Consider the following 19,450-nt stretch of genomic DNA (forward strand, 5'->3'; position numbering starts at 1 on the left):
ATGTATTTAAATGTATTTAATCCTTATATGTTTTTAGCGCTTGTTGACGTCGCTCAGGTTGATTTGTAATTTAAGAGGAGCGACGAGTGAATGAGTGAATGTAACCTCAGTGACACAGCTTCTACATATCATTTCATAGACCGTCACTGGCACTCCATAAAGCTGTCATAAAACCTCCACGCCTTCCTCTCACAGTGCGTGTGAGATGCACAGAGCGGTTCAGATGAAAGACAAGTTTCAAGCAAATTTCTGAAATTCCAGAAAATTTAATTTGAATTCAAGAGGATGTGACGAGATTACATCATTAATGGAGCAGCAGGACGTTTAATCTGTAGCACATCGGGTCCAAACCAAAATTATGATGCAAAATGGGAAAAGAATCTGAGACAAAACTGTACATGTTGTACATGTTGCAAGCTCTGCATGCTAATATTCAGCCTTTCCTGCTTCTTAAAGGAAAAATAACGTTTTTGAGTTCAGCCAATCTACGAGGTGACGAGATGACCGGCACAATCTTTACCACTAAATCTGCAAAATAAGACTTTTTCATGTTCCTGTTCGTTCCCCTGCATCTTACGGCTTTTGTTCTTATGAATGACTCCAATAATTCACAAAATAAGATAACGCGTAACGCAACTCCATATGTTCTGGACTCAAAGTGGGGATATTACCCACAATGCCTCGTAACGTAAAGGTGTTTGTTTCAGCGTTCATCACATCTTTTCTTTTTTTTTGAATGCCTGTCGTTTCCACTCGGGTTTTTGTTTTGAAACCTAAATTGAAAATGTGCATGAAAACAACTGGATGGAAACATACCTGCAGACAGTTGGAGGGAGGTAAAGAAAAAGAAAAAGAGAAATGGCTGGAAAGAAAAGACGACAGAGGCAGAACGAGAAGCAGAGAAATGATGGAAGAAACAGAAAGGAGGGATTCATGGAGGGGAAACGACAAACAGCGAGCCACTTAAGGAATGGACTGATAAATACTATCGACAGGACGGAGAGGGAGGGGGAGAGAGATGGAGCTGCAGTGGAGCGTTGCGGGTTAATTGAGATAATATTGACCTCCTTCTCTAATCTCTTCAGGGGGAAACATGCTTCAGATTCATAAATAAATAGGAACATGAGCAACAATAAAAGCATTAGTGCTCTGACGGAGGAGGGCTAATGGCACGTCAATACTCAAAGATCGCTCGCAGTGTGTGTGTGTGTGTGTGTGTGTGTGTGTGTGTGTGTGTGTGTGTGTGTTCAGCGTCAGTGAGTCAGTGTGGCTGGATGAAAGTGTGAACGGATGAGGGGTTTTTTTTGCATTTATACTGTGTTTTACGTGTTTACTTTGCCTTTATCAGTTACTGTTATACTCGTGTTTTGTCACGTGCCACCTGAACAGCTCAATGCGCCAGAACGAACAACGTGCACTTTAAACGCACAGTCATGACAGTTACGTACAGACAAGAAAGGTATTTTCGCCGCGTGTTGTTAGCACAAACAGCTTATGCACCGAATGTACAGGCATTAGCATCATCTTTCTTTTATTTTACTCCAGACTCCTCTCTCTTATTTCTTCTCATCTCTGTAAATTCACAGAGTAAGAGCTAATTCCTTGACACCCAGAATAAATACGTCCACCAACATCTTTGCACTGACATTGAACACATTCACACAGACACTGAAATCCTTTCTGAACACACCTTTAGTGATGTCGCACACTTGAACCTGAAAATGTTGGAGCATGAAATGTTATTTAGTAGTTTTATATCTAAGCAGGGACAGAATTGTGTTTTATATTTTTTAGATATTTAAATCTGATCCAGCTAGGGGAAACGATTTGTAGAGCTGTACTTGAAGTTACATGAATATGAACACGTAGTATATGTTACTGATGTGTATGTGTTTGTGAGCATATCTGTACACACTGTGTTTGTGTGTGTGTGTGTGTGTGGGGGGGTCATGTGGGGAGTAATTATAAGGTGCTTCTGTTGACTAATGAGCGTTTGGGGGGTGAGTGGAGGGGGGAGGACGGGAAGTCGATCTTTATGCGGATGGCAGTCAGCTCTAATTTGTTATGATGGCTGCTGGCTTCCTAAAGCTGCAACGGCCGATAATTACACACCACACACACGCGCACACACATTAACACACACTGATCAACACCAACGTCACGCTAAAGTTCACTGATTTGTTACTATCCCCTGTAGTCCACAACACACACACACACACACACACACACACAGGGCATTTCTGTCAATATCCAACACATCCAGCATGAACCCTGGTCTGTAACACCGATACGCTGCCCCCCATCTGTAGCTGCCAGCACTGCACTGAGACACACACACACCAAGTATTATACTTCAGTACATATTTGAGGTACTTGTACTTTACTCCAGTCTTTTCTTGTCATGCCACTTTTTTCCGCTTTTTACTTCGCTACATTTATCTGACAGCTTTAGTTACTTTACACATTTAAATCTTTGCACAAAACATATGAAGAGCTTCTAAAATATGATGCTTTAACTACTCAACAGTTTATACGAGTACAGCTGAAACGATTAGTTGATTGACAGAAAATTAATTGGCAGCTTCTTTGATAATCGTCAAAGGTCATTTTTCATTTTCATGTGAACACACCCAGACAGACACAGACTGTAGTTCAGTTCACCTGCATCATTTGTCACTAGTGACATTCCTACTCTCTTTACACTACTCCAACCTCACAGTGAAACTAAACTCTTTTCCCAAGACTCATAAAGTTTTCCAGTTCAAACAGAAAAGTCCCGGGTGTGTGTTTCCTACCTGCTGGCGTCCGGTCCAGGTTTGAGGCGCCCCTGGGCGTTGGCCTCCCACACGCTGTTGGCGAGCTCGTTGCCGATGGCCGACATGACCTTGATGAGCTCCAGCGGCCACTCGTCCAGGTCCAGAGAGCGGACCCTGGACAGGTGGGTGCCCAGGTTCCTGTGGATGCCCGAGCACTCGATGCAGATCAGGGCCCCGAGGTTCAGACTCGCCCAGTCCGGGTCTGGATGAGCGGAGAGGGAGACAAACACATTTGTTAGAAGTTATAGTACAATATAAAAAAAACAAACAGAGATAATATAATTTAATTGCATCATGTGTTAGCTTGAACACACAGACTTCATACAAAGCTGTCAAATTCTCTGCTATCTCATACACGTTAAGCTATGAAGCTATCGCAGAAGCTGCGTGAAGTTACCGTCCTGTTAGCAACCGAGCTAACGAGAGCTTTATTTCCCACCTTCAATTTAGCGTGTTAGCTACAACTATCACTGTGAGTAGTCACTACGTCACCAAGACTCAACTACAACCAAATATTTTACGAAGGCGTGCGGATTAATTACGCAGTTTCTCTGGACTAAGAGACCATGTCTTTTCATTTTGGGTGACGTCCTGAGCTGGAGTCGCAGGTAACTGCATGATAAGTTATAAACTCCTTCGCATCGGTGGTGTTTGGGACTCACTCTGTGCTTCACAGTCGGCACAGCGGTCGTTTCCTCGAATGCTTCTGATCGACTGCAGAGCCATGGCCTCCGTCTGGCTGGTCAGACGAGACTGAAAGAACAAAACACAAACTCAGGTCACACTGATGTGTTTTGGACTTCCATCCACAGGAAGCTGCCGTCTCAATGTGGGCAGAGAAGGTGTGGAGTTCAAGGCGATGCCTTCACATGTCTGGTTTTGTCTAAACATAATGATACAAAGAGTGAGTGTGTGTAGTGTTGACAGAGAAGCTACACTAATATGTTCATGGTTTTCTTTGACGATGAAGATGAGACTAAAAAGTTCAGAGGTTATGTTGACTAAAATCAGACTATAAACTATAAAAAGGATGAAGTTAAACAGAGAAAAGCAGCAAATCCTCAGATTCGACAAGCTGAAACCAGAGAATGTTTGGTGTTTTTGATTGATAAATGATTATCAGTGTTGTCATAGAGCTAAAACATGTCAAATAATCCGTTAGTTCACTGACAGAAAATCTGATAATCTAATAATCGTTAAAGTGAATTACGTTTTTTAAGCAAAAATGCCAAAAATATTTTAGTTCCAGCTTCTCAAAGGCGAATATTTGCCGTTTTTCTTTGTCTTTGATGATATTAACCTGAATGTAAAAAAGAAAATAAAACGAGCACGTTTCAGTATTTTCTGACATTTTATAGACTAAACGATGATTCATTTAAGTGAGGAAATAAATTTGTAGATTAATCAAAGATGAAAATAGTTGTTAGTTGTGGCCCTAAATAGTAAATTAATCCGATAACCAGCTTTGACTCTAACAGGCAACAAAACCTAAAACACAGATTTCAGTCGTGATTTCGGTCGGGCCGCTTCCCAAATGTCTTCTGCTCTTCCAAACCTTTTCCTGCACTCTCTCAAATCTGAAATCATTAAAGATTGTTTGAGATCAAACTTGTATAGTTTTGCAGTTAACGCATGCAGACTCACACACACGCACACACACACACACAGGTGAGTGCAGACGCTGAACAGATGTGAGTCTCGCCGACGTCGCTGCTGTTTCAGGCTAAAACGAAATGAAGGAATAACACAGCAAACAAATGGGATGGGGGAGGGAGGGGTGGACGGTGTTTTGGGTGGTGGGACGGGGGGCAATAAAAGGCCGAGAGCCTGAGGCATAAACACATCGGGCCTCGACTGAGAGCCGAGCCGCCCGCTGCATGTGCAGGAGGAAAATGGCAGCGCTGAGGTCGAAGCTGAGGCACAGTAATTGCTATTTTGTAATTATGTGAATGGAAGCGTGTTTGTGTGTAAGCAGGTAACAGTAACAGTATCTGAGGCTTGCAGTGCGATGCACAGCGTCATTTTCTTACATTCATACTCCACATTTCTATTATTGTAATTTGTAACATTCATGAACCTTCCTGTACGTATTTTTATGGATTATAAGAAGAAATAATCCATTTGTTCTACATGTATATATATTTTTCTTTATTTAATTTACTATATTAGCATAGACAGTATACATCTATACTATGTATATATTTATTTTTACTATGAATAATGAGCATCTTCGCCACAAAACATTTCATTCGGGAGGAATTAAATATTATTTTAGAATATGAGTCTGACGATTTTGCTTTCAACCTCATCTCACGGTCTTCATCACCCAAAGGAGTTGATGTCTCTGTTGTCAAACCGCAATTTTTAGGACCTCTCGTCCGTTTTCGGCTAAAAACTTAATTTCACGATGAAGGCAGTGAGATGCAATTAAAAGCTCTGAAAAACGCCTCATGTAGTAAGGGGACCTTGAGTTAGTAGTTTTTGTCAAATCACTCACGTTTTAGGTGGCAATGACAACTAAGCCAACAACTCCATTTGCTGATGAAGACTATGACACAGGGGTGAAAGCTCCAGAAACAGCGAATAGCTAACAAGTGGACCTTGGGTTTGGATGTTTTTGTCAAAATACTGTTCTCGAGGTCGAGACTGAACTTTTCTGCTCATGTTTTAACAGCGCTGACTCCATGACAACTAAGCCAACAGCTCCATTCGCTGATGAAGACCATTAGATGCTGCTGAAACCCGCGGAAAACGCTAGTAAGTGGACCTTTGACTTTTTTGTCAAACTACTACTCGCGAGGTTAACTTTCACAGTCGGGCTGAATTTGATTGAAAGGTGTTTTTATCCGTCTCAGTTATTTCAAAAATGGTACTTTAGAGGTTTCAGGACTGTTGGGAACCGCAGAGCAGACTCGTGTGAAGAAACTCGAGGTTTCGCAGAGTTTGGTGGTGGTTTGTGTTGTTCACCTTGTTCTTGCTGCTCTCGCAGGACTGCAGGCAGGCCAGGATCTGGCTCTCGATGACCTGCACCCAGGCATCTCGCTCTTCGTACGAAGTGGCCTCGAAATGCCACGTCTGCCCCGTCAGCGACACTATGGTGAACTCAAAGTTCTCCTCTTGTTCTGTTGGAGAGAAAACAGACAGGAGAGCCAAGATTTAGAACCCGAAACAAAACATTCAGCCACATTTCACCTCGGCCATTTGGTTTATGCTCTTTTCCAGAGACAGAAGAGGAGATCAGTGTCTTCGCTTAAGGACTCTTCAAGACAACTAGCTACTTTAATTATGACAAACTGTGTTTTCTACAGGGGTTATGGTGTTTGTAATGTCCTTCCACCTCTGGCTTTTCTATTTGTAAGACTAGAACAGGAAATGACTCCAACAGAGATGTTTGTGCTGGAGCTTTCGTCTTCACCCCGACATTAAAGGTCTTATCTTCAGGTGGCAGATGTGTTGATTGTTTTCTGTTCTGATGTTGTGAAACCTAACCATCTCTAAGTGCTAGTGGAATCACCCTTTTCTTAAATACGTCTTCCTCGCCCTCTGCCTCCCTTGATGTCCCAAAATTTCTTTCAGGTAAATAAAGATAATAGTGTTGCCAAAGAAGAACAATTAAAAGTCGGTGTAATATCAAAGACCACACACCGAATCTTAGTGTCTTAATAATCACATAATATCACCTGAAGAACATGTCAAGACTCAGTTCTCTTCTTCTGTTCGCTTCTTTTGTGTTAAAGAATTTAAAATACTACTGTTGGTTTATAAAACACTGAATGGTTTATTTCTGATCTGCTGTTACGTTATGAACTTTCCAGACCTCTCCGCTGGTCTGGATCAGGTCTGCTTATTGCCCCCCCAGAGTCCAAACTAACTACGGAGAAGCAGCATTCAGTTTTTATGCTCCACATATCTGAAACAAGCTCCAAGAGAACTTGAGGTCTGCGCCAAAACAGTTCTTTTAAATTAAAAACGTTTCAAGTTACATTCAAACTATGCCAATCCGACATATTGGCATCTAATAATCAAACTAAAAGAGTCTCCCTGCAGAGAAACAGAAGTACACAAGCAGCTCTGTCCACGCATGTTCTGGTATGTAAGTGTGACATTTGGCAGAAACATGTCTTTTCATTGACATAAAGCTCTGACCGAGGGACACCTGTTCTCCTGAACCTACCACTGGTGACCTACGTGACCCCGCCCCCTGAAGCCAGGATGTCACCCAAATTACGGGGCCCTGTCCTCCCCCCCCGAAGGGCCACGAATCGTCCTGCCCTCTCCACTGCTAACATGTCTGTGGGAGAGGTCAGTCATTACAATCAGGGCCTGCTGGAGGGGGGACATATGGATCTATTACCCAGAACCCCCTCAGAGGTTAATGGGACAATCAAGAGTCAATTAGACTGAGTGTGTGTGTGCATGTGTGTGTTTGTATATGACTGTAGAAGAGATTCAAGGTCCTCAGCTTCTTTAAAGCCGCTGTAGAAGGTCTGAAAATGTGTCTGCGTATTGACACATTAAAGGTACAGCTCACTCGAAAACAGCATTAAACATATTCCTTTGGAACCTGGAGTAAATATATACACACACATATACATATATATATATACATATATATATATATATATATATATATATATATATATATATATATATATATATATATATATATATATATATATGTGTATATATATATATATGTATATATATGTATATGTATATATATGTGTATACATGTATATATATATATGTGTATACATGTATATATATATATATATATATATATATATATATATATATATATATATATATATATATATATATATATATATATATATATATGTATATATATATATATATCTTGAAATACTAAGTCAAAGGCAACTGGATCTGTGGCTTTTAAATCAGAGTAGCCAGTTGCTTTTGACTTTAAAAAAATGTAATTTATGAATCTAGATATTTTTAAAGCGACTGTCAGTTGTATCCAAAGTGACTATTGTATCTGAAAAGTTTAACAGCAACCTTTCCATCCAAATATAACAACCTCCATGTTGTCAGTTGAATTGGGAAGTACTTTCGACAAAAGATTGGTCGATTGATGAGTGATTCGACAGAAAATTAATCAACGACAATTTTGGAAAGCAATTAATAGTTTCAGTTGTTTATCAGGTGAATATATCAAACATTTGCTACTTCCAGCTTCTAAAAAAATGAGGATTTGCTTAATCTTTTGTAAGTTTGCATCTAACTATTATTTCATCTCTTGGTTAATCTGAGAATTAATTAAATGTTCTGAAAAACAGTCCATCATAATTTTCCAGAACCCAGGATGACGTCTTCAAATGTCTTGTTTTGTTAAAGAACCCAAATATATTAAATTTATAATGATATAATACAGAGAAAAGCATCAAATCCTTACATCGGAGAAACTGGAACCAGAGAAGGTGATGTTTTTCACAACCAAAATGATTAAACTAGCATCATAAAAGTTGTCGATTAATTTCCAGTTAATCGACTAATTGTTTAATTGACTTTGTTTCAGCCTAATCTTTCGGTTTTTGGACCGTTGGTCTGGGAAATTGTGACACTTTTCACTATTTTTTGATTAATCTGAAAAAAAAAAAACCCTCAACGTATAAATTGATTATGAAATTCTCATTAGTTACAGCCCTTCTTTGTACCAAACTATCTATCCTTATCAATAAATATTAATAAACTGCTCCAGCTAGTATCTGCAAAACTTACAGATGATAAATTCAACGCATGACAAAATAATCTCAACTCAAACGTTCACTTACAAGCATTTCCGAGCTTTCAACCGCATCTCAAAACAACGTGAAAGTTTCTTCTTGACCTTACAATAGTACCGAATAGACAAATAAATCCTACCAGGTTTTTCCAGAGCTCTTAACTGTATCTCATGTTCTTCATCAATTAATTGTTGGCTCAGGTGTCATGAAGTTGACTCAATTTACTGAGCACCTTTAAGACCTCTCTCATCTCTGATGACTTAAAACTTTTGGCTTAAAACAAACCAAAATCTTAACTCAAGATCCACGTATTAGCTTTTTTGGAGTTTGATGAACATGTTAAACGCTTCAACATCGAGCCAGTTCTCAGAGGGATGTTAGTGTGTGTTTGTGCACAACTTGGGCACATTTGGAAACCGTTACCGACCACAGAAAGGATGGGAAGTGGAGGTGAAGTGGGGGCATGGCTGAGAGCCGGTATCATCACCACACCAGATCAGACAACAACCAGCTTCTGTTTACAATTAGCCCCAGTGAGGAGGTAAGAGATGAGGGGGAGGCAGGAGGGACACAGAGGTAATCACTTAATCAAAGGACGGCCTCCAGCATGGCGATAATTCCCAGGATTCCTCAGTTTCTGCTGGTATGACCCTCAACAAAAGCATGTGAAGATGTTATATCTCTAAGAAATGTTGTTTCGTGAATGTAAAAGGAAATACAGCATCATGCTTTCCTTTATCCAGTACATATATGCGTCCAAAACAGCACGGGGGAGTCGGCAGATCTCAGCGTGGAGGCTCGTAATCATTCACGACACTTTTAGGCGAGTGTTTCTGGAAGCAGCAGTTTCATGACGTGTGCCGGGAGTGAAGCAGTGAAAAGATGAGGGGTTTAATCAGTCGGAGAGCGGTCACGGCCGGCCCGCGAGGGAACGACCATTTGCTCTTCCTCAACTCCAGTCATTTGGCTAATTGGGAGCGTCTCAGAGCACCGGAGCTGAAGTTCCCCTCTGGCTTCGCTCTGGATAATCAATGGCCTTGTCCGAGGAGAGGAAGGACGGAAGGTAAGGATGGAAGGGAGAGCCCCGAGGCCAAACGACTGGCTGAGAAACCCTTCCACTTCCAGGATAAAGAGATTGAAAACACCTTTGCTGACCAAAGTTTCCTTTGCTGAAGATAACGCTGGATCATTTTCATCTGTTAGGTGCTTCAGGCTAATGATGGGCAGTCTGATTAGTTGATGTTAATTAAAACTACTGTTTACAGGGGCCGGTTAATGGCTCAAGGTTAAACCAGACTTTTATTTAAATTGGCAGCTGAATGGAGTGTCCATTTCATCCATGAAAACTATGATTGAAAAATGTGTTGATGAGCTTTACTCCACGACATACAATCTATTTTCATAAAGAACACTAGTCAAAAACTAAATAAAAAGTAATCTTTGAAGATTAAACTTTTTACCATAACCTTTTATCCATAACGAAAACAAGATGAAAACTGAGTAAAAAGTAACTTTTAAAAACAAAAACTCTTAATTGGGTCTAATTTTAGATCTGAGACAACAGTTGAATGTATATAATGAACAAGAAGGACAGACAACCAGCTTTTCTGTGGTTCCAGAGCAGGTATAAAACAACAAAAAGATTTTGACTTCATGGTTTTCTTACTAAAAACATTTCGAAGAAAATTCAACCAAAGATAAGTGCAAGCAACTTTTTCAGCATATGTCCTGACTTGCTGTCAATTCTTTCTTCTATGCTAAACAACAGAACAAACCTACAAAACTCAGCAATCCTGCAACAAAACATGCTACTCAAGCAGCTTCTACACCTGCAGCTTTTGCTCGTTCACAACAGCACTGAACTGTGCACTTCTAACATTGTCAAAAGCTCATACTGTCATACTGCAAAGTCCCAGACGCCCAAGAAAACAGGTGACCAAAAATGATCTGTCTCCAGATAAAAGTATGAAAGGAGCACCTGCTGCTGCTTGTAGGTTTTTTTTTTCCCCACAAGAGTCAGATTTTTATGGGTTACGTTGTGCGCCTTGCTTTCCTACTTCCACACTGAAGGGTAAAGGGTTCGATACATGCCAGAAATGAAAACTCTGTATATTAAAATGTGTCTAATGAAGGGCAAACTGTACATAATGCAGAAAGGGAATGATAATTCAGTGTATTTGGAGGCTCCTGGGTCTTCACCGGGTGTGTCTTCGTTCTAAACGACAGCCCACCCATCTAGCGCCGGTTGAGCCCTGCAGGGTCAAGAGCAAGAATCCCATCATAATTAAATTCCCATGATTCTCTGTTTTCAGGGGGAAGGGGGTTTGGCTGCTTGACAATTATGGAAACCAACAATCCAGAAAGGCCCTGCCTCTCAGCAGCGCAAATTAAATGCTGTTTCTGGATTTAAATGCTGCACGCTGACCCAGCGCACCATGGCAGCTAATGAATAAAATGAGGGGGGCATTAGGCTGTGCAGCTGAAGAACCACTCCCACAACCCCGTTTCACTCTGACAACCCCCAGCTGAGCCTGGGCGACACTCAGCAGCTCCTGTCTGCACAGGAAAAGTAAACCAACATGAAATTTAAAGCAGGACCAATCAATATTTTTATATTATCAATGGATCAAATGGCTGTGTACAATGGGAATAGTGAGGAAGCTACAGAGGATTAACACCCAAGCTAGATGAAAAGTCAGAGGATCACCAACGTTATTACAATTCATCCTCAGAGGAACATGAATATCTCAACCAAATTTTGTGCCAGTCCATCCAATAGTTGTAAAGATATTTCACTCTGGATCATAGCGGTGGACCGACATTGCAATCCATAGAGCTGCTTGCGTGGCTAAAAATGACTGAAAAGGTCCTCAATGTTTTTCAAGTTTTAAGTTTCTTGATCCTTGAAGATCCAAATAAGTCTGTGCTTCAATGACATCTGTGCTTCCTTACAGGTATCTTCACCTGCTCGGCCTCTCCTCTGTGTTGGCGTACAGGACTAAATGTATGCATGAGAGTGCAAACACACACAAACGCACAGATGGCGAGTCGCCAGCTCTGTATTGGTAATTACTGCCACCGCTCTCGGCTACTGTGGGCGACATTCACACAGAGAGAGGTGGCGCCGAGGCAATTTGTGAACTCTGACACCGGTAACCTTTAGCAGCAGAAACAGAACAAACCAAATATACAGCATTTACAAGACGCAGGGAGGGAGGGGGGGCAGGACATGCATACAAGCCTATCATCCGGGGTGTGAGGTGTCGAGTCGGCCCAGCGGGGTGTGTGTGTGTGTTTGAGTGTGTGTGTGTGACAAGCAGGACGGTAGGTGCAATGAGAGGGGAGGCGTGAGGGAGACAAAAGGGGGCCTCGGGAAACACAAATTAAAAGCCTTAAATGTCACCGCACACAGTATTGCTTTGCGACACAGGTCATTACTCCCCATATTATTCGCAGCCTTTTACAACATTAATAACCTGGAAAATATTGCAGCCGATTGTTCCGAAGTCGCTCTGAAAAAGAAATATGTAGGTCTATTTTTTGAAATAAGTAAGTATGTAGAAGCAGAGGAAGAAGCCGTGACGTGGAGCAGATTCAAGACTGATTGCAGATGATTTAACCTGTTTTGCCGTTAAGTTTTGACTCGATCATGCAGACAGACGGAGAAACCAACACTTAAGAACACAAGATATTTTATGGAAGGAAATTACAACAAAAGCTGGTGAAGTTTGGCTTTCATGGTATATTTTAAGAAGAATTAGGTTAAATGAAACGAAAGATACATCAAAGATGCATCGGTCACATCAGAACAACACCCGACACTCACTGGACGTCACGTTTAACAACACCTGTACAACGCATGCTTCCAGGGTACATGTGCCCTGCAGGGTGGGTGTGTTTGTTTGGTTGTATCCTCACAGGTGAGGAGGGCGGGGCAGAAGGATGCAAGGAGGAAAGACGCCTTGACAGACAGGTCAGGTGACTTAGGAAGGGAGAAGACAATTCAAAATATGGAAATGCACGTTTTTCTCCACTGCACAAGTGTACCAGACACATACTGACAGTCCCCAGTAAGCACGGATTTGGTCAAAAGAAGTCTGGGTTAAAAATGGGCAGAATATGCCTAAAAGGTTTGTTTTTGTAGACTTCTAGATTACATAGAACTGTTGTTTTAACAGCAATTAAATGTGTATTTTTCATTGTGAAGCAGGTCCTAACTACATGTGGAAATATCGTCATTGAAGTACAGTTGCGAGGTGGGACGAGCTATTTTGGGGCGGCCCTGGTTTTGGAAGTAAAAGTCACATTAATTGCTCTCATAGACAATGTTATGTGTCTATGAGCTCTTCTATGGCTTGGATTGGAAAAAAACTCCCCTGGTTTAATCATCAGTCCATAAGATGAACAACTTTATTAGAAAATATCTTGTTCTTTGAGAAAAATGTACAAGCCTGTGTTAATAAAACTGCAGCTTAGACCAATTCACTTCTAATTTGTCAATCTAATTTTCTTTTGACCCACTAAAACAAAGGTATGTCTACGTGCCATTTCTTGTCACAGGTTGTTTATGCTTACAAGTTTTGACCAGCTCAACCTATATGTGATTGTTCCTTCTCAAACTGTATTATTTGAAAATTTAAAAGGCCCGAAGAGGTAAAACTATCCATCAATCGACACCCCTGGAGGGTCCATAGACGGCTAAAAAAACCTCTTTTACACCAAATGCAGCCCAGTTTTAACCTCGATGTCTAGACATCTTTTGACAGTGCAAATCACCACATCGCTGCTTACTGAGTAAAGTACATTTCTTCAGTACAGGGTGCTCCATCCCTGCAGTAGGTGGGGTCAGGGTGGGGTCGATGGGGGTCCACGTGTCTGTCACATGTCCACCACAGCAGTTTTTTACCTTCTGAGTTGTGCAGACTGTTGGTGTAAATGCTGCGAAGACTAGCAACACGATTAAGTTTCCACGCTTTACGTTTGGCTGCATCCCCCGACGGCAGGAAGAGAGAAAAGAGGGAACGAAAGAGGAGAGAGGGAACAGAAGAAAGACAAAACAGAGAAGGAAGGACAGAGTGGACGAATCAGAAGACATGAACAAGAAAAAACAGGGAAGAAGAAACAGAAAAGGGAAGAGAGAGACAGGCGTCAAAAACAGCAGCGTTGAGGAGGATTGGTCCATAATAGAGGGGGCGTGGCTTGATGTGGGAGTGGGAGGGGCCAATGAGCACAATGAAGGGATGAAAGTAAGTTTGCAACATAACAAACGAGGAAAGCAACAAAACAAACTTCTCAAACCTTCTTCAGTGCTCTTGCACCAAAACACAAACGCCTAAGAACTTAGTGGACTTTGTTCAGCAGTATTTTGTTCAAATGTATCTAATTTGAAAAAATGTAAACTCACTAGGTTTATACACAGAATGAAAATCAAAGTAAATTTACAGTTCACTCCCTATTATCCTGACACACTAAAGCACAGCCCTCTGGTACAAGGAGGTAACTAAGAATTAAATAACACCATAAATTCTCAAATAAAAGCCGGTATTTAAATAAAAGCCGGCATGAACAAATAAAGGCAGGTCCCAATATACAAACTGAGGACTGGTACTACAATGGCTCACATGGTGCTGCTCTGAGTTTAACTTCTCTAAGAGAAATTAAATCCAATTATTATTTCCAGTCATTTCTACTTTGCTGGGGTTTTTTAGTGCTCACCACTTCCTGCAGATTTTCACATTAAAAGCCGTCTGGCAAAGAAAGGAGTTCTGCCCACCGAGAGCTTTTAATGTGAAACATCAGTGCGGGAAGTGTTGAGCTTCATTGACGGTGGCTTAACAGTGATTAACAAAACTTGATCAGATAAGAAGCTTTTGATAATCAGTAAATCATTTCGAATAATTTATGGAGCTAAAATGCCAAATATTAGCTGGCTCCAGTTTCTCTAATATGAGGGTTTTCATCTGTTAAATATCTTTGCAAACTGAATATCTTTGGTTTTTGGACTGTTGGTCGAACAAAACAAGACATTTGAAGACTTCACTGTGGGAAAAAGTGTGATGTGCATTTTTCACTATACTCTCAAAGTCAAATATGCAGATGTAAAACGAGGAGAGATTTACATTAGTTAAGAAAACACTGAAATTTTCATCATGATTTTAAGACTCCACTGCAGCTTTGATTCTTTGTAAGGTGGTCGAGCTGCGAGCTCTGTGACCTCTGACTTCTGCTCCTTTTAATGCTGCACTGCTCCGTCTTTAACAGCAGACCCTTGGTAATATTTACTCCCCCCGGGCTACTGTGAGCATTTGCAGAGGATGAAATACAGTCGTGGCTGTGTGAGAGGAGAGGCCGACACTTTAAATGTTACTCTGCTTGTTTCCCTCGTCTCCCCTCCTCCTTACACGCAGCAGGCGAGGCGAGTGATAAGCGAGGGTTTTTCCGTTTTAAAATGAGTCAAATATACTGAAGCTGCTTACCGCTGTGGGGGCTGATCCCAAGAACATTATCATCTAAAAATGAATCAGAGTCGCTTTAAAAAAGGTCACAGGTTGGATCCCAGAAAGAAACTGAAGCACTGAAATATACAATCATTTGTATTTAGCACAAAAAATATTGATACAATTCAAGATGCTACGATGGATACATAACACCACAGAGAAAATGAGATGTGAACTTTACCGTGGCGATGTAAGAATTCCCAAGAATTTTATAAAATTTGGCATTTCCAAACGAAATGGGATATTTGGAAACATTTGGAAACTATTTAAAAAAAGAAACTATTTGAATTTTGATATGCAGATCTTGCAGATCAGATCTGCAAATATTTTATTTTGTGCCTGTGTTTATTGTTTTGGTCCCGACAGATCTGACAAATCCTCTGATTTATTTTGAAAGAGGAGCAGGGAGGAAGAGAGACTGTAAAACTTCAATATGTGCGAGACTTTTTTTCCTCTCTGAATATTTTGAGTTTGAAAGTGAACAAAATAAATCATATGACTTAAAATCAGTTAAAAAAGTGACCTTTTTAAAAAAATAATCACAATTTCTTTCTTTCCTTCAGTGCATATGGGAGTCCGGGAACTACAAAAATTATTTTTCTATACAGTTTTAATTTTGGCAGTAATTATGCTTCTTCAAACATGAAAAAAATAAATTGTCCTATAACATGAACTCAAATGGAAAATTAAATTTCAATTTGAAATAATTACTTTATTTTAATATTGGCATCCCCTGGACTTCTGTAAGTGAAATCTATATATATTTTTACACAAACTTAATTAAAACGAAAAAACTTTAACACGTTTTGTTGTGTCAGAGGGAATAAAACCAAAAAAAAAAAAGATGTTGAATAACTCAGAAAACTAAGCTGAAACTACGCAGAAAAATAGTGTTTTTTATTTTAATGCCTAGACTCCAGATTTTGAACATCTCCTGACGTCAGGTATCCACTGGACCACCTGGACTCTCCTCTACAGTGGCCCTCTTTGTTTCCACCTGCTTGACCCCCGCTGACCCAAACTGACCTGTGATGGCGAGTGGAGCCCATCTTCCTGATTAACCCCGACTTTAAAGGAATTCGTGTTCACAATGAACCAGTCAGAGGCGACGGGCTGCAGGTGCACCGCCGAGCTGACGGCTGATCGACAAACAGACTGATGGCCGACTGTCGGGGGCAAATATTGGAGTAAGTGAAGCTCTTCAGCTGAGACACCCAGTGTGTGATCTGAGAGGGCAATTAAAGTGGTGCACACACACACGCACACGCACACACACGCACACACACGCACACACACACACACTCTGCTTGTTAGCTCCACCTGTTGTGAGGAGTTTGCTGGTCGAGGAATCAAAGCAGTCGCCAGCGTTTCTCAAACACAAAAACTCTCTTCGCAACCAGGAATGTGCTCAGCGATCCTGCTGTTACCTGTGTGGGGCCACTTCAAATATCTGAAGCTGTGTGTGTGTGTGTGTGTGTGTGTGTGTGTGTGTGTGTGTGTGTGAGGATATTCTGCAGGTCAACTTTCAAAGCTCCAGGATGAAGGGAGGGTATCAAACAGCAGCTAGTTAACGAGAACTGGAGCTGATGTTGAGGCTGTGATCAGCAGGGGTTAACCTGACACAGGTGTGTGTGTGTGTGTGTGTGTGTGTGTGTGTGTGTAACTGTAGTGGTGAGGCTGACCTCCATTTATGGCTGCAATTAACAACTATTTTATATTATTGATAAATCTCTTGATTATATTTCAGATTAATCAACTGATAATTTTGTGCACAAAATATTATAAAATAGTGAAAAAGAGTCCAAGGCGACGTCTTCAAAAGTCTCGCTTTGTCCGACTAACAGTAAATCTACTTATATAAAGACAGCAGTCAAAACATCAACGAGACACATACAAGTCTGAATCAAAACACAGAGGAGTCAAAATACCCACGAGATCCGGACAAGTCCGAGTCCAAACATCTATGCTGCAGAGAAAAGTCTGAATCAGAACAGCCACATGGCGACTCTCAGTAAAACCAAGTCCAAGTCTAAAGACCCACAAGAGCAAGACAAGTCCGATTCCAAACCCCCAAAGAGAGACAAGTCAGAGAGAACACAAAACTTGAGTACAACAGCCCTGATTTCTTGTGTACAGCAGAACATTTCAGCCTGAAACATGAGCAGGTCACTGAAATCATAAAGAATTATCTTCCTGGGACAACGGACATCCAGACAAAACGTCACGTCATGTCGACATTTTACTATTTAAGACAACTTGTTCTGGAAAGAAACTCCGACATCACAGTCATTCGGTCCAAAGACTGCGACGAAGACGAGGAAAAAGACATTCCTGCCATTAAAGCAGACTGAAGTCAGCGGAGACTGTGTGTGTGTGTGTGTGTGTGTGTGTGTGTGTGTGTGTGTGTGTTGGTGTGGTCCTACCTGGGGGAGCTCGGCCGCAGAGGGCGGTTCCCCCTCATGAATTACGCCGAGCCTGGCTCTGACATGAAGATACTTCACCTGCCCGCCCGGCGTGACAGGCGGCGAGCCGGCCGCCGAGCCCGCTCAGTGCTTAATGGCTAAATTGGGAAGACTGTTACTAATCGCTTATTGAATAATGAAAGTGACACAGCTGATAAAAGATTTCAATACGTTGGATTATTTATAATATTTCACTTAAGCCTCTCTGGCTGACTAATAGGGGGGCGAGGCGAAGGCTCAGTGTGGAGCTCAGGAAAAGTGTTTGATAATAAAATGGTCACCGGGAGGAAGAGGAGTAACTACATTCAGTCCTGATGAAGGGAGGGGGAGTGGCAACAAGAGACGGAAAGATAGAAGACGAGGAGAAGAGAGAGTAGAAGACGAGGGTTGAAGAGTAAAAAGACAAGAGACAAATAAGAGAAGACAATAAAAGAAGGAAAGGAGGAGAGGAGGTGGATTAAAAAGAGAGGATGAGAAGACAAGGGGAAGGAGAGACAACAGGAATTTGAGATATTAAAAATAAGAGAGGAAGGAAAAAACAAGGAGAAACGAGGAAAGACGGGAGAAGAGAAGGAAAAACATGATGATGAGGACAGAAGGAGAGAGAAAAGGATAATAATAATAATAATAATAGGATGAAAAATAAAATGAGAAGATAGTAAAACCAGGGAAGGAAGAGAGAGAGAAGAGAAATAAAAGAAGAGGTAATAGAGACGAGAGGAGGAGAAAGGAAGCAAAGAGGAAAGAAAATGGAGGACAGGAAAAACAAGGAGAAGGAAATGAAAGGAAACGAGGGTGAAGGGAGGCGAGGAGATGCGAGAAAAGAAGAATCAAAAAGGAAAACAAAGAGAGGAGAGGAGGAGAGAAGAAAGCGGACGCAGCGCCGATCCGTCACTCAGACGGCCACTTGCCCTGTCAGCTGCTTGATGCCTCCATGATGGAGAGACGAACATTACACATCTGCTGCTGCCGCCACATCTGTTCGACCAGCCACAGTGTGTTAACCAGCGTGTGTGTTAACCAGCGTGTGTGTTAACCAGTGTGTGTGTTAACCAGCGTGTGTGTTAACCAGTGTGTGTGTGTTAACCAGAGTGTGTGTGTTAACCAGAGTGTGTGTTAACCAGTGTGTGTGTTAACCACTGTGTTAACCAGAGTGTGTTAACCAGAGTGTGTTAACCAGTGCTTTAACTAGTGTGTGTGTGTTAACCAGAGTGTGTGTGTGTGTTAACCAGTGTGTGTGTGTTAACCAGAGTGTGTGTGTGTGTTAACCAGCGTGTGTGTGTGTGTTAACCACTGTGTGTGTTAACCAGAGTGTGTGTGTGTGTTAACCAGTGTGTGTGTGTTAACCACTGTGTTAACCAGAGTGTGTTAACCAGCGTGTGTTAACCACTGTGTTAACGAGTGTGTGTGTGTTAACCAGAGTGTGTTAACCAGTGTGTTAACCAGTGTGTGTGTGTTAACCAGTGTGTTAACCAGTGTGTGTGTGTTAACCAGTGTGTTAACCAGTGTGTGTGTGTGTGTTAACCAGTGTGTTAACGAGTGTGTGTGTGTGTTAACCAGAGTGTGTTAACCAGTGTGTGTGTGTGTGTGTTAACCAGTGCGTGTGTTAACCAGTGTGTGTGTGTGTTAACCACTGTGTTAACGAGTGTGTGTGTGTTAACCAGTGTGTGTTAACCACTGTGTTAACGAGTGTGTGTGTGTTAACCAGAGTGTGTTAACCAGTGTGTTAACCAGAGTGTGTTAACCAGAGTGTGTTAAACAGTGTGTGTGTGTTAACCAGTGTGTGTTAACCAGCGTGTGTTAACCAGTGTGTGTTAACCAGTGTGTGTGTGTGTGTTAACCAGCGTGTGTGTTAACCAGTGTGTGTGTGTGTGTGTTAACCAGCGTGTGTTAACCAGTGTGTGTGTGTGTGTTAACCAGTGTGTGTG

At 41.4% G+C, this 19,450-nt stretch overlaps 1 protein-coding gene across 9 annotated transcripts in view; it reads right to left on the minus strand.

Moving 5' to 3' along the window:
• Positions 1-19,450, minus strand: part of agap1 (ArfGAP with GTPase domain, ankyrin repeat and PH domain 1) — a 193,345-nt gene that overhangs the window by 23,983 nt on the left and 149,912 nt on the right. For all 9 annotated transcript variants that reach the window (XM_044187456.1, XM_044187457.1, XM_044187458.1 and 6 more), the window contains 3 exons: positions 5,784-5,938; positions 3,479-3,569; positions 2,796-3,018 (listed from right to left, as the gene is read on the minus strand). In XM_044187456.1, the coding sequence (XP_044043391.1) occupies positions 2,796-3,018; positions 3,479-3,569; positions 5,784-5,938 (469 nt within the window). The remainder of the gene's footprint in view (positions 1-2,795; positions 3,019-3,478; positions 3,570-5,783; positions 5,939-19,450) is intronic.

The sequence above is a fragment of the Siniperca chuatsi genome, linkage group LG24, assembly GCF_020085105.1.
Source record: "Siniperca chuatsi isolate FFG_IHB_CAS linkage group LG24, ASM2008510v1, whole genome shotgun sequence".
In the NCBI taxonomy this organism is placed as follows: domain Eukaryota; kingdom Metazoa; phylum Chordata; class Actinopteri; order Centrarchiformes; family Sinipercidae; genus Siniperca; species Siniperca chuatsi.